This window comes from Gymnogyps californianus, chromosome 14, assembly GCF_018139145.2.
Source record: "Gymnogyps californianus isolate 813 chromosome 14, ASM1813914v2, whole genome shotgun sequence".
In the NCBI taxonomy this organism is placed as follows: Eukaryota; Metazoa; Chordata; class Aves; order Accipitriformes; family Cathartidae; genus Gymnogyps; species Gymnogyps californianus.
Window position 1 is genome coordinate 21801014 of NC_059484.1, and position 13328 is coordinate 21814341.

Consider the following 13328-nt stretch of genomic DNA (forward strand, 5'->3'; position numbering starts at 1 on the left):
ACTTTCGTTGTGATTTTGTACTCGTATAACTTCAATGAAATTACTGTTTAATTCTAGGACAAAAAAAATCATCCTCAACCTCCTGAGTGACTAGCCTGATGGATGGAAAAGGTATATTCGTCACTGGCTATCACCCTTGGATCCTCCTCTCTTTGCCTATGGCTCCCCACCTCCTCTGTCGGATAGTGCAAAGCTCACACACCAGTTCGTTTCGTTCGTCAACGAGCAATGTGTTCCTGTCTTCCAGCTTCCGGATTGTGGCATTCAGCTCTGCTATCCTCTTCTGGTTTCTGCGCAAGTCCTGTTCATTGGCAACAACATAATACAGTTACTAATTCTTTTCAAAATACATGCTTGGGAAAAGAATCCTCAAAACCCACACACCAGTTAACTTGTCATCATCAACAAATTATATTTACGGATTTTTACAGTACTGAAGCTGCTGACAAAAAAATATATATTTTTGGAAGAAAGTATCTGCTTTGGGGAATACTTTAATTGAAAATTTTCAGCTGTTTAAAAAAAAATAAAGAGAAAACAACCAAACAGATGTCGATATTTTTTTTATGATGGGGAAGAAAAAGCAAAAAGCTAAGAGATTCTAATTTTTATTGCCTTTTCCTGTAGATTGCTTCTATTTGCTGAGCCACTATGTCAGGTGAAAAAGTAAGGACATCCCTTTCAGTATCAATTGCATTTACTTTCTTATTTCTCATTTGTTTATGTGTAAATACATGTGTATATACACATTTGTTGTGTAAACATCATATATTTAGTCACACAACCAGTGAGTTGCATGCTTTGTGAATGACAGCAAGGGCTGTTTATGTGGAGAATAAGACAGAGAAAGAGGAGGATCTTCAAAGAGTCTCCTGGATTCCCCACCACAGCCTTCTCCCTGCCCCTCCCTGCCCATCTTCCCAATTCTATCTGTTTTTGAGGATGCATGCTATCCAAGTAGTTATGTTCATGGAATGATTCTTTCAAAGGGGCACTAATTATTTAAGATGTTTTATATTTGTAAATAGAGCAACTGAGGAAACAGCCTTACAAAGCTTTATCCCACTAGCATTCTCTCTGAAGAATCTATGGACATAACTTTTCTGTAGTGAATAAGAGTGGGAATGTTTTCCCAGGGCCTGAGAAAATATTTAAGCAAGAGAAACGCAGCTATGTTTCTGCTTTGCAGGGGCCAGTAAAACCTGCATACAGGGCTGCTGCAGTGCTCCGAACCATCTCCAGCCCTTCCTGGGATCTCTCTCTTGGGACTGCTCATGTTACACTCTGCCTCCTTCACCAAGAAGAGCTGTTCATCCAGAGCTTCCTTTTGCAGCTGCAGCTTCTGCACATAGCCTGTCTGTGTCTCCAGTTCTTTCTCCAAGGAAAATATGATCCTGTCTTTAGCCTTGATCTCGTCCATCTGAATGAGAGAAACACCAGAACAATGTTACTGTGTAAAGGCAACAGCATTTCAGCCTTCTCCAATCTAGTAGTCTATGATTTACTTAATAGCAGTGTTCACCACTTAAATCTGCTATATCATACTGCACCAGGCCTGTAAAACAATACACTTCGAGGTTTCAGCCATAACCGTACATTGGCACAGCAGCAGATTCACCAGCCTTACACCGAGTGAAGCCCTGGAACTGAGCATGGTGTGATGTGTTAACGGATAATTGGATGAAGAGTTCAGACTTTCACATTGCATTTTGGTCAGTCATTTTTACTAGTGAAAAATAATTATAACCCAAAAAAGTTTAGAATAGCTCCTGCTCATGTAAATGGAGCTACATTAGCTGAGGCAGTAGAGGTTACGGTCCAATTCTCACAAACACAAGATCCGTGCAGACCCAGTATTTCTTAAAGCTGATTGCCATGTTATTAATCTTCTGCTAAGTACAAACTGAAGGCTATTCATTTTATTGTTACTTCATTTCTGTCTAATATCCCAGGACTATCTGGGACAAAAAGAAGTGCCTCTCATTTCACCTCACAGCATCTTTAAGAATGATGGCTGGGAGGAAAATTTTAGATTAAAACTTAGAATAAGATCAGCCCATACAACCCCACCTTTGCAACCTTAAAAATTGATACAAAGCTGCTAACGTCACTGAGCTCAAGAAAATTTGGTGAACTAGAATTTGCAAATCACTCTGGCAAAAAAAGAAAAGTACTATTATCTGAGAATGATATGAATCATTCCCTGAAAACAAAAATTATACCTATGCTAAATTTTGCCTGAAGCTGCCAGGGATACTTTCTGGTCTTGTAGCTTTCTAGGCTTGCTGAAATCCTCCCCAAAGTATTTTTCAAATGAGTAGGGCTAGATTCTGATCTCCATTAACTAGATGTCACTCTGATGTAACTTCCTCCACTCTGATGGCAATACACAAGTGGTTTCCAAATCCATTGTAAGTCAGATAAAAATAATTCTGGACTTGTTCAAGGTTCTCGTGGAAGTAAAGAGCCTTCAAAAAGCCTTTCATCAGTTGCTGAAGATAAAATCATACAATACGTAGGGGGAACCTGAGTTGATCTTAATGTTACTAAATGGCTCAGTTTTATCCTGAATTTCACTATAGTTCCTTTTTATATGAAAACCCTGAAAACAGATCCTCAATTTCAGATGAGAAAAAAAGAAAAGTAGTTTGTCCTCATGGCTACACAGAACTGCAAACGGGGATCAAAGTAACAAGAAGGGTCAAAATTCAGAAGGCAGATATGAATAATCCACCACTACTAGTCTGTACTATATTATTGAGCATTTTGGCAACACAAGAATATACCTCCAGTATACAGACTTTGAACTGGCGTGGGGGGGAGGGGATCATTCTTGACAGTTTAAATTACCATTTCTTTTACTTAACTGTCAAATCTTGAATTCCAGTTTTCAAGCCAAACTTTCCACTGTTGCGAGCAGCTCCCTGGATGATAGGGAAACATGGCAACTTGCACCATTGCTGATGCAGCTCTGTGCTCATTTTGTTCATTTTCCCCAGTAATTACTGAAGGCTGTGCCAAGACCAAACCAAAAGATATCTCCCCTCCTGCCATAGTTTAATGTGTTTAGGATACCATCACAAGGGCTAGAGAAACCAACAAACTGCAAGTGCAGATGCAAAGAATCTTTTCCTAACACTTTGCATTGCACATGTATTAGCATCTCAGCAAGCCAAATCCTTACGGACTAGGCCAACCACTCTCTTACTTTAAGGTGTTAGCTGCCATCACAGTGGTCACTCCAGCTGACTCATCGTGATCTATTTACTGCTGAGAAATGACAGTGAGAAGTTTGTAATACTTTCGCGAACTGAGGTGCATTGCAGAGTTCTGTTATTCACAAAAGCTAAGAGGCACAAGAGGCAAACTCACTACAGCGTAAGAGAACACATGAACTGTTTTGGATACTGACCAGGCGGCGAATATCCCTTTCACTCTCCCATTTGATCTTGGAAATGGCTTCCTGGTGGGACTGATGCTCACTCCGAAGATCCCCCGCCTTGATCTTATCGGCTTGGATCATATTGTTAAGGGCCTCATCTACCTGCTTTTTGGCAGACTTCAGTTCAGTAATTTCCTGCAGAAGCTTAAGGCGCTCAGAGTCGAACTGTTTTCTGGCCTCTTCACGAGCCTCAATAGTCAGCGCTGTCCTTACTTTATCGCTGCTCCCATCCCGTAGTGCACACAGCGCTGACTTGAGGCGCTGGATTTCGCTGTCTCGGACTTTCACCATCCGCGTCATCTCCTGCTCATGCTGTTTGATGAGGTTCTCCCTCACGGCCTGCAGCTCCTTCATTTTCTCCTCATGGAGTTTGGCTTTTAGCTCCGTGATCTGCACAGTCTGCTTGCGCTGCTCCACCTCGCGGATACGCTTAGTTTCTTGAGTCTTCTCTCTTTCAAGTTTAGCAACCTATATTGAGATAAATGAAAGTCACCTGTTACCAACATAATGTTATCAAAACAAGCCCACCCAGACACGCAGCCATGTCAAATTGAGGAAGACCCTGCTGCAGACCCTAGATGATCCTCCACCCTCCTACAACAAAATGTGCACCAACTCCTGGGGCATTCACATAGGTTTTACACTGTCTTTACTCAAGCCAAAACAACCCTGTCTTCTCCAGGTGTCTTGCCTCACGCAGTGACACTACATGTACTTTCAATATTTCCTTAGGAAATAAGACTCCATGTATATGAGTGCATTTGTCTAATAACTTTTTAACCCATCAGTCAACGTCAGCCAAATTCACCAGAAAATTAGAGGGCTCAGAAACAGCAAGGTTCCTACAACTTTCATGACCACGGGCAGTCAATCAGACGAGATAAGTGCTAGCCTCTGTATGTTCCCAACTGAGGTAAGGTGCAAGTCTGAAAGTCCAGGCAACATTTCATCTTTTACAGATGTTCTTACACATACATAGAGCTTTAGCGGGCTTTGTAGTCACTTCTTAGATACATATCTAACGAAAAGCATGCTTCACTGGTTATTCTGCTTATGGAACAGCTAGCTTTACTTAAAATACGACCTTTGCTACTCTTCATTAACAACAGTTTCTAAAGTTCTTTGTCCATAGCTTTGGAATCAAAGTTACAGAGCAACCCACCAGTCCTCGGTACACTTACACTAATATATCTCTAGGTGCAACTTCATACCCCTGAGCAATTCCACAATAGAAACCTGTGTGAACCTACACCAAAAGAAAGCAATGGATAAGGAATGTTCAGTTCAAAGCAAACTTGGTAGGTTCGTTATTTACAGTGAAAAAGAATGTGGTTTCAAAGATTTTAAGAACTTCCTTGTTAATTCCTTTTTAAATAAAGACCACAAAGAACAAGGAAGAGTGAGCAAACCTTTCAGAAAGAAAAACCAGGGGAAAAAACAGTCAAGAGGAATAAGCATAGTAGTAGGTCATCTGAAAGCCCTCCAAGAGACACTGGTGGTCTAGCCTGCAGGTCTAACTGATTACTTGGAGAGGATTTAGTGAAGGTAGGAAATGCTATTGGCTATATGCAGAGCTGACTGACTTTTCTTTTTTTCTCCCATGCTATCCTCATCTTATTTCAGATATACCTTTCCCCAAATAAGCCATCAGAAGAGTTTGAAAGCGTACTTTTATTTCAGTTTCAATCACCAAAGTCATTCTGACAAGTAACACACTCTAAAAATGAGAGGCATCTTCCTTAGAAGGCTCCATGGAAAACAAATCTGAAAGATTCTCCTAGAACTCCCTCCACAGGGCTCTAGGATGCACAAAAACTTTTCAAAGCAAAGTATTCAATACACGTGTTTTAAAGGTGGTCTGCACTTGCAACTGCCACTGACTTCTCTGGATGACTTCAGAGCCTACTGATGCAGTAACTATGTGTAATAATACACATCATATGCAACAAGATGATTTTGCAGCCAGGGACTAAAAAGCAGTCTCTTTTAATCACATCTGTACAATTCATGCAAGATGTTAAAATGCCTTTACTACATAGACCACTTCTGAGAAGAAAGCCACACGTAACCTTAGCCCCTCAACCCTCAAGTCCTTAGGACAGGTTTTAAGTTTGCCTTCACTCCTTTTTCATTCTAGGTTCATCCTTGATTTTGAATGCTTGTGACTAAAAATGAGCCTGATGCCCTCTTTCTTTCTTGTAACATATCTCTTCCTGTTTATTAAAAAGGGAGTTGAATGCACTGCAAAACAAGGTGCAATTATTGTAAGTGATCCATTCTGGCATGACATAGAAAGATACATCTAAGCTTTCAACAAAGTAGTTTGGGTATCCACAACGGCACAATGCAGACTCAGCCAGGGCCTGAGTACAACCCCAGCTAAGCTCTGGGATGCCTGGTTTTATGGCTATTAGTTTCCAGGCTGCCTAGTTTATTAAACTGAAACACCATCAGATGTTAGGCTGACTTGTAGATGTACCATTCTGATGGGAAGAAAGGGAAAGTGAATGAGGGCCTTGTGGGAAAAAGATTATTACATTTGAAGTAATGAAAAAGAGACCTGTTCGATAAAAGACCACAATGGCCCAGAGGTTTCTACCCTCTTTGGATTCATTGGTAGAGTGAACTTATTGCTAGCAGAGATGGGAAAAGTCCAAAGATCCTCTTTGTTTGACCCCTTTGTGGGATGAACGCTTTCTTAAAGCTCCTTCTGACGTTGTGGGTGACTGCCCAGTTTGGCATCCTATTTCTAACCTGATTTTACAAATGAGGTTGTACCAAGATGTCCAATCTGAAGCTGCTTACGTCTAGGGAAAAAGGAGGAAAGAGCTAAAATCTGAATTCCAGATTAAAATAAAATTTGCAATGGTGTCTGCTTCTCTCAACCCAAACTGCAGAACAATTCAGAAGTGCAATCTACTTTCTGAGACTGTAGTTCTTAGCCCCCCACTACTCCATGATGACAATTCCTTTAATACCCTGAGCACTCAGTCCAATTTAGTCACAGGAATGGATGAGAGCATCTATGGATGGGCATCCCGAGAGGTACTGAAGCGCACAAGCAATTTCATACTTTTGTTCATGTTCTGCTCCCCTCCTTTCCGGTGTTACATTTGAATATATTTCAGATAAGCTTTTTTTGGTTTTGTTTTCAAGACTTTCCTACTCTTTTAACTCTCATTGTTTTGGGCCATCCTTGAAGTGATGTCTAGTAACAAAAATCTGCACTGGCAACTTCCATATCGGAATTCCATAGCTGCAATGATAACAAAAGCAGCAAGACTCAGAATATAGTGGAAAGCATTACAGAAGCTCCCTGGGCCATCAGTTTTCTGGCAGCCAGCCTGTGGCTCCTTAAGAGAATAACTAAGCCTTGCCTGTGTGCAACACATGAATGCCAAAGCTTGCAGGGAAAACAAAACAATCAAAAAACATTTTTGCTTTCCAAGACTGTCATTGACCATCTATGAAAGAAAAGGATGCAGAATGAGTTTGAAAGAGTGATGATGTCCACTTTGTTGCAGCTTGCAAATCTTGTCTATTTTAAAAGGCTGCAAATTAATGGCTATAAATCTCACTGGCAGGTGAAGGGAGAATGCCTCCAGAGATTCTCAGAACATCAGATAACACAGAACTGGCTATTCTTGCTTTCATTTAGCTTCTCCTAAATTATACAAACCAACTTCCACTATACTGGCTAATAGTTGTCTGAGATTACCAGTATGATTAACCTCGATATGTTGGCATGAACATCTGTCCCTAAAAGAAATAAGTTACAAAAAAGACCTCTTGGAGGCTGAAGGATTTGTGGTTATTCAGGTTTGGAAGCTAGAGGCAAGTCATTCTGGGTTTATTTGCCCAGGATACATGCTTATCTGTGAAGGAATCAAAGAGCCAGGTTGATAGACTTCAATTACATTCCATTTGGAAAAACAATATATCACTAGGCACCATCCTTTGAAAACGTGGCTGCCACCAGACTGCAGGTGGACTTCGTAGGAATTTACCAGGAGTTATTAAACAGACATTTGTTATCTTCACTGCTCATAAAGAACACACTGCTAAAGCTGAAGACTGCCTTAATCTCACCCATGCTCAGGGAACTTTAGCACTTACCATGTAAGGGTTTATTGCACAAAAGCTGTACTCTGACTACAAAACACAGACGTATTTGTGCTTGCCGCTAGAAGCATCTCTAAATGAACAGGGAACAACACTGTGGAGAGCAAAAAGTACACTTCTTTCAAAGCCACTTCAGCATCACCTGTGGGAAAACTGATGCTGCTTGCAAGGATTTTAATAGAATGCGGGCAGGGTATGTGTAGAGTAGGTGTAAAACAACAGCCAGTATTTTATACTTGGATAACACCCAGCCTATTACCTTTCTACATGTTACAAAAGCTGTAGTAGTGTAAAGAGATATTATGTGTTTCGCAAGGGCTGCCCTAGCATAGACAATACAGGAAAACAGAGCGAAAAGTTCAGCAGAAAATGTAGGCAAGAGCTGAAGCTGCAGTGCACAGCCCTGAGGTTGTACCAAAGGCTCCTAAAGTATATGGGAGGCACCTCAAACCTTCACAGGTACGTCTATACTATAGGGCCATGGCTATACCCTGCATGCATGATACTCAGGTGGCTTTAGACTAACTTTACATATCTGAGACTGTAACTCTGGCAGACCATTGGTACCTGAACAAGCTTTAAACAATGTATACATACACCCTAGTGTATACAATACAGTTTGGATTGTAGATGGATTACAAGGGTTGACATGGATTGTCACGCTATACATTTAAGGAATACTTCACTTAACTTTGAAATAAGGGCACGTCTTGCTGAAATATCAGCCATTCAAAAAACAGCAACACTACACAATTTCTAAACACTGAGTGGACAGGATGAAACCCACTAAATGGAATATGGCCAAAGATGTTACAAAAGACATAATGCTCCATTTGAGGGCCAGAGGCTTCTTAAACTTGTACCTCAGGAAAAAGGAGTCTTTTCCATGGAAGCAGCAGGACATCCACAGTAAGAAAATGTTGTATGTGGGGAAAGAATCAGGCCACTGTTCTAGGACAGAGTTGCATTGCATCTATTGATTTCTGTGATACTATTTTTTCCATGTGTTTCTCTCCTTCAGCGCAGACACTGTTATTTAAAACCAAACCCTCACTCACCTTAGATTTCTCCTGATGCAGCTCAATTTGAATGTCTGTTAGCTTGGTCCTGAGTTCCTCATTGGCAGCCTGTAGGGCAACAATCAGTGCCTCAGGCTTTTCGCCCTTGCTACGTCCTTTTTTTGACATGGTTTCTTATCAGCGAGAGTCCACGTGTTTAATTATTTCAAATACGGACTGCCATCTTTTTCTGTTCCTTTCAGTGCCAGTTAGTTCAGCACCTACTGCGTGACTTTCCTTAAGGTCCTGGACTCAGCTGCTTTGGAAGCCCTGCGAGAAATAAGACATACTATTATTTGTCAGTGGACACTGCAGCATGACAGCTCACATGGTTACAGAACACAAGAGATAGCTCACTTCTCCAAACACTGCAATCTTTGTCTGAAAACCTGCAAGGGAGATCCCAGCACAATCAGGCTTCTGTATGCAAGTCTGGCGTACTAGTGGAGATTCCATATATGCCCTTTTTCTGTTCTCAGAAAGGGGCATCTTGCAATGAAGATAGGAGTTTGTTCACCATAAGGATTGGTGCTGTTGAGAGTACAGGACTAGAAAGGACAGGTCATTTAATCCAGGCCTTGCAGTCTGAGGTAACCACAAAGCAGGCACTTTAGTCTCAAGGATCTACCAAGAATATCTTCCTCTTACCCTTCCCAACCCTTGATCCCCCCCAAGATCCTGTGCCAAACTCAAAGACTTTCCACAGTACACCTACAATCTGCCACAGGAGGAAAGGGGAAGTGCTGAAGTCCTCGCCTGCATTCTGGGTCTCTGTAGAAGCAGAGAACTAACGACATGCAAAAGCCTGTATCAGACTAGAAATTGTCCCCTTTGCCATTTCCAAGGGAATGCAAAAAAATCCCACCAATGTTTTCCATCAACCGAATTTTTGGGGGAAAATTCTGTCCTAAGCCAAAGTGATGTGGTAAGCTTAAACCCAAGCACATCAGCAAGATATACAGACCACGAAGCCAAGGGGTTTTTCCATATCACCAAGAACACAAGTGTCCCTCTGTCCCATATACGTATTGGGTTTTTTGGTTTGGGTTTGGGGTGGGGGGGGGGTGGGGGGGGCGGGCACGTGTTTTGGGTTTTTTTAGCATTTGTCTTGGTTATTGGCACTGACAGCCTTGGATAAAGAGGTATTCTGTCTACCCGCAAAATAAACGTGGATTTAATAAGCTCCCTAGAAATGTCTGTGTCCATGTGTCTCAGCACTGAGCAGGGACTGAGATGGTGCCACATTCATGTTCACACAGTCTCTCTGACATTCCTACCACATCCATGAAACCTGCAGAAATGACACACATCCTTTGAGATGATAGCAGAATCCTCAGTAAAGAATGTCATTGTAAACTGAACAAAGCAGACTCACTTCTTTTTGCCATACTGATCCTGCTATCGTGAAAACACTGTCCTATATCACCCAGGGCTTCCTACGCTGCTCCCAGTTACTCTGCAGAATACCTCTGAAGTCTTGGCATTGCATTGTATACATACAGCTACAAATGAGAGCAGGATCTGATCCATATTTCCCACAGTGCCTGATATTCAATACTGGTAACAAAGGATCTAATCATGCTAGTTACACGAGGACTTTTTCACCACGAGGGCTGAAACAGTACAACATCAGAGCTGAGCCTGCTGTAGATGCAGATGATTGAGAAAGAAAATGGACTTTGGAAAGCAGTTAATAAAAATGGCTTGTTCTTGTCATGTATCATGTCACACAGCACATACAGATCTGATTTAGTGCTGGCTTGGAAAAAAATCAGGGCAGATGGGACAGAAATGGTCAAGAAAGCAGAAATCTTTGGCTGTCAATGCCAGATGAATACTAATTCATGAAGCCTTGTTGGGTTTGAGCAAAGGAGGACACTTTCACCAGATTAACCATGCAAAGGATGGCTTTTGAGAAAGAAAATAGTACATAAGCAAAGCAGTAAGGACAATAGATTTAAAAAAATCACAGGAGATTATCTCCTGCATAGGAGAAATGCTTCTTTGCCGTGTCATTTAAGATCCTCAACCACCCTGAAAGCAGAAAGCACTTTCAGAGACTCCTCTGGCCCAGAGGCCTCTTCAGCACAGAGCACGAGAGGCTTTGAGCACACGTGGCAGCTCTCGCTGGCTGAGGCCGCGCTCACAACCGGCACACTTCAATAACCACTGCAGCTGGCACGCAGCACCAAGGGCAGCCCTACAGTCACGGATACGGTGTGACATCACGCAATGAGCCGCTGTCAGGTCAGCCTCCCAGAGGCTAGCGGCAGTTCATAAAAGATGAATGTTTTCATTCAGGAATGAGATACCTTGGATGTTTAGGCTTGAAAGAATAAAAACAGATAATTACAGATATCATCACCCTGCAGAAGGAACGCTGTGGTGCTACCCAAACAGCCCCTGCATATGGACAGCGCAGACTGGAACAGCAGCAAAAAAGTTCACGTCAAATGGCAACAGAGCATGCACACTTGAGTTAGGAAAAGAACACAGTAAAGGGAAAATCCAGAATGAGGTGCAAAAAACACATTCTCAGTCTTCTACAAAAGGGTAATTTACTCCCTAACAAATGCCTGTTTGCTACGCAAACAGGCATTTTTTTTTTTTCTCTGCAGATGTAAAACACAGGTTTAGCATCTGTATACAAAGCCATTCTAGAGGCAGCGGTGATATGCTATAGTGCTGAGATAACAGAAACTTCTACTAATGCACCAGGGCCATATAGCCCAAATGTGACTTGGATGCTATTTACTGGGGAGTTTGTGTGATTACTTCTGCTGCCTCTTTCCAGACATGGAGTCAGCAGTCAGCCACAGATCTAGTGTTGCCGGGCTTTTCCAGTTTTCCCTGAGAGAAATTTTGAAAGGTAATCAAGTAGGGATGGATTAGGGGAAAAAAGAAAAAGTAACTGAGGCAAAATTTCTGTTACCTGCAAGAAGGGCTCCAGGAAACATTCCTGACAGTGGAAAATGCTTTAACAGAAACAGAGAAGTGTTTCTGAGCCTAGGAAAGGCACAGAGGAAACAAAGTACCACAGAGGAAAAAGAAGTGAGAGGGGCCTAACTGGTCACTTCCATCCTTTAGTGCTATTCTTCTTTGATTATTGAGATAAAGTAACTACTTCCCAGGATGCCAGGGGGATGATATTAGGCCTAGAATACATTAATAGAGCTGATGTTACAGCAGATACAACGTGTATATGAAGCTACACACACACACATACATATGCATATGCTCCATTGAGCAAAAAGAGCAGGCTCCTTCATTTTTATCTCCTCTTCCAGAATAACCCCCAGAAGATGTTACCCTGCAGTTAATTGGAAAAAAACACTATTTGCAGAGCTTTACTCTGTCAGCAATGAATGTGTGTAGCCTCCAACGTTGACCAAAACTTATCTATAAAACTCAGAATGCTGTCAGTCACTTCATCTTCATTTTCGCTTCTTTATCTATCTATTTCCTTTCTAAAAAGGCCTTTGCACTTCTCTGTTAAATTCCCTCACTTCTCCAGCTTTCACCTCTCCCAAGACCTTTTTGAAGATCAGTGTCCTACAGGGCTCCTCTCAGCACGGGGCCGAGGTGCCCTCACAGTAAGGGTGTAGCCCTGCTCTCATTCGAGCCCTTGGATGTTCTGTTACTCACAAAGCCTGCACATCAATATTATGCACATTGTGGGCAAACAGAGGACCACACTGTACCTCTAGGATTGCCTTACGGTCATGGGAGTCTCCTGGCTTATCTAGCAGCCATTCCTGCCTTTCTCTGTGCACGCACTGAAGGGGACCAGCTGATAAAGCCCCCCACACACAGCTGGAAGCCTCAAGGATAGAGAATGAAGATTCATTACAGGAAGTATGGGTCACATCCAGAAAAGATAAGGTTATTTAGGAAAGAAAGTGGGTATATTTGCTATTTTAAAAATGTAGGGACAGTTGAACAACAAAATGCCCTGCGACTTCTCCCCACTGGAAGAATATCCTGAAGTTGTGAATGTCGGTCAAGTTTTGAAAATCAGAAGCTGGGGGATAAACTCACAAGCACGAAGCTGGGAGCATTCCATAAACCTGCCTTTACAGTGCACCACGTTCTGAATTAAACATAGACTTATTGCTGCATAAACTGTAACAAGTATCCTTCTTATTTGTAATTCGAGCACCTCACAGCCAAACATGAGGTTTTAGATAGTCTTTGCCTTTGTTCTCATTGCTTTCTGCTCTCCCCCTCCTCAGCTCTCTCTGGATCCCAGTGCCCATCCCGTTCCCTTCTTCTTTTCCAAACCTTTTGGAGTCTTCCAGGCAATCCCCGAGACCACTGAGTGTGCGACCCCAGGACTGACAACAGTCAGAGCACTGCTGAGCTGCTGATCATGAGCTGAGCAGACAAGGCTTCAAGGAAAGTAGGAAAGGGCAAACAAAGCAGAACATTTTCTACTCCTGTGAAAGGAAAAGTGGGATATAAAGCATGAAATTACTCTCATCCTCCTGTGACAAAACACCAGCAACTCAATGGTTTAGAAAGTGAAGATGGTTTTTTTTTGCTTATGACTCCCCTTCCTTCCGTACTGCAAGCCTACATGGTTCATTGCTTCCACTAGCATTGTCAGGTTTAATATTATCCTGCAGGCTCTTCCAGTGAAGTCCAGCTCTCACAGACATGCTGCTAACAGTAAATAAATAACAACTTCAGGAGTTCTGTTATTTTGC

At 42.1% G+C, this 13328-nt stretch overlaps 1 protein-coding gene across 1 annotated transcript in view; it reads right to left on the bottom strand.

The window, feature by feature from the left end:
* JAKMIP2 (janus kinase and microtubule interacting protein 2) overlaps nucleotides 1-8808 on the bottom strand; it is a 35678-nt gene extending 26870 nt beyond the window's left edge. The window contains exons 1-4 of the mRNA XM_050905175.1: nucleotides 8623-8808; nucleotides 3413-3910; nucleotides 1211-1420; nucleotides 203-301 (exon numbers count right to left, since the gene is read on the bottom strand). Coding sequence (XP_050761132.1) covers nucleotides 203-301; nucleotides 1211-1420; nucleotides 3413-3910; nucleotides 8623-8751 — 936 coding nt within the window. The 5' untranslated portion in view covers nucleotides 8752-8808. The remainder of the gene's footprint in view (nucleotides 1-202; nucleotides 302-1210; nucleotides 1421-3412; nucleotides 3911-8622) is intronic.
* Between the last annotated feature and the right edge of the window lie 4520 nt (nucleotides 8809-13328).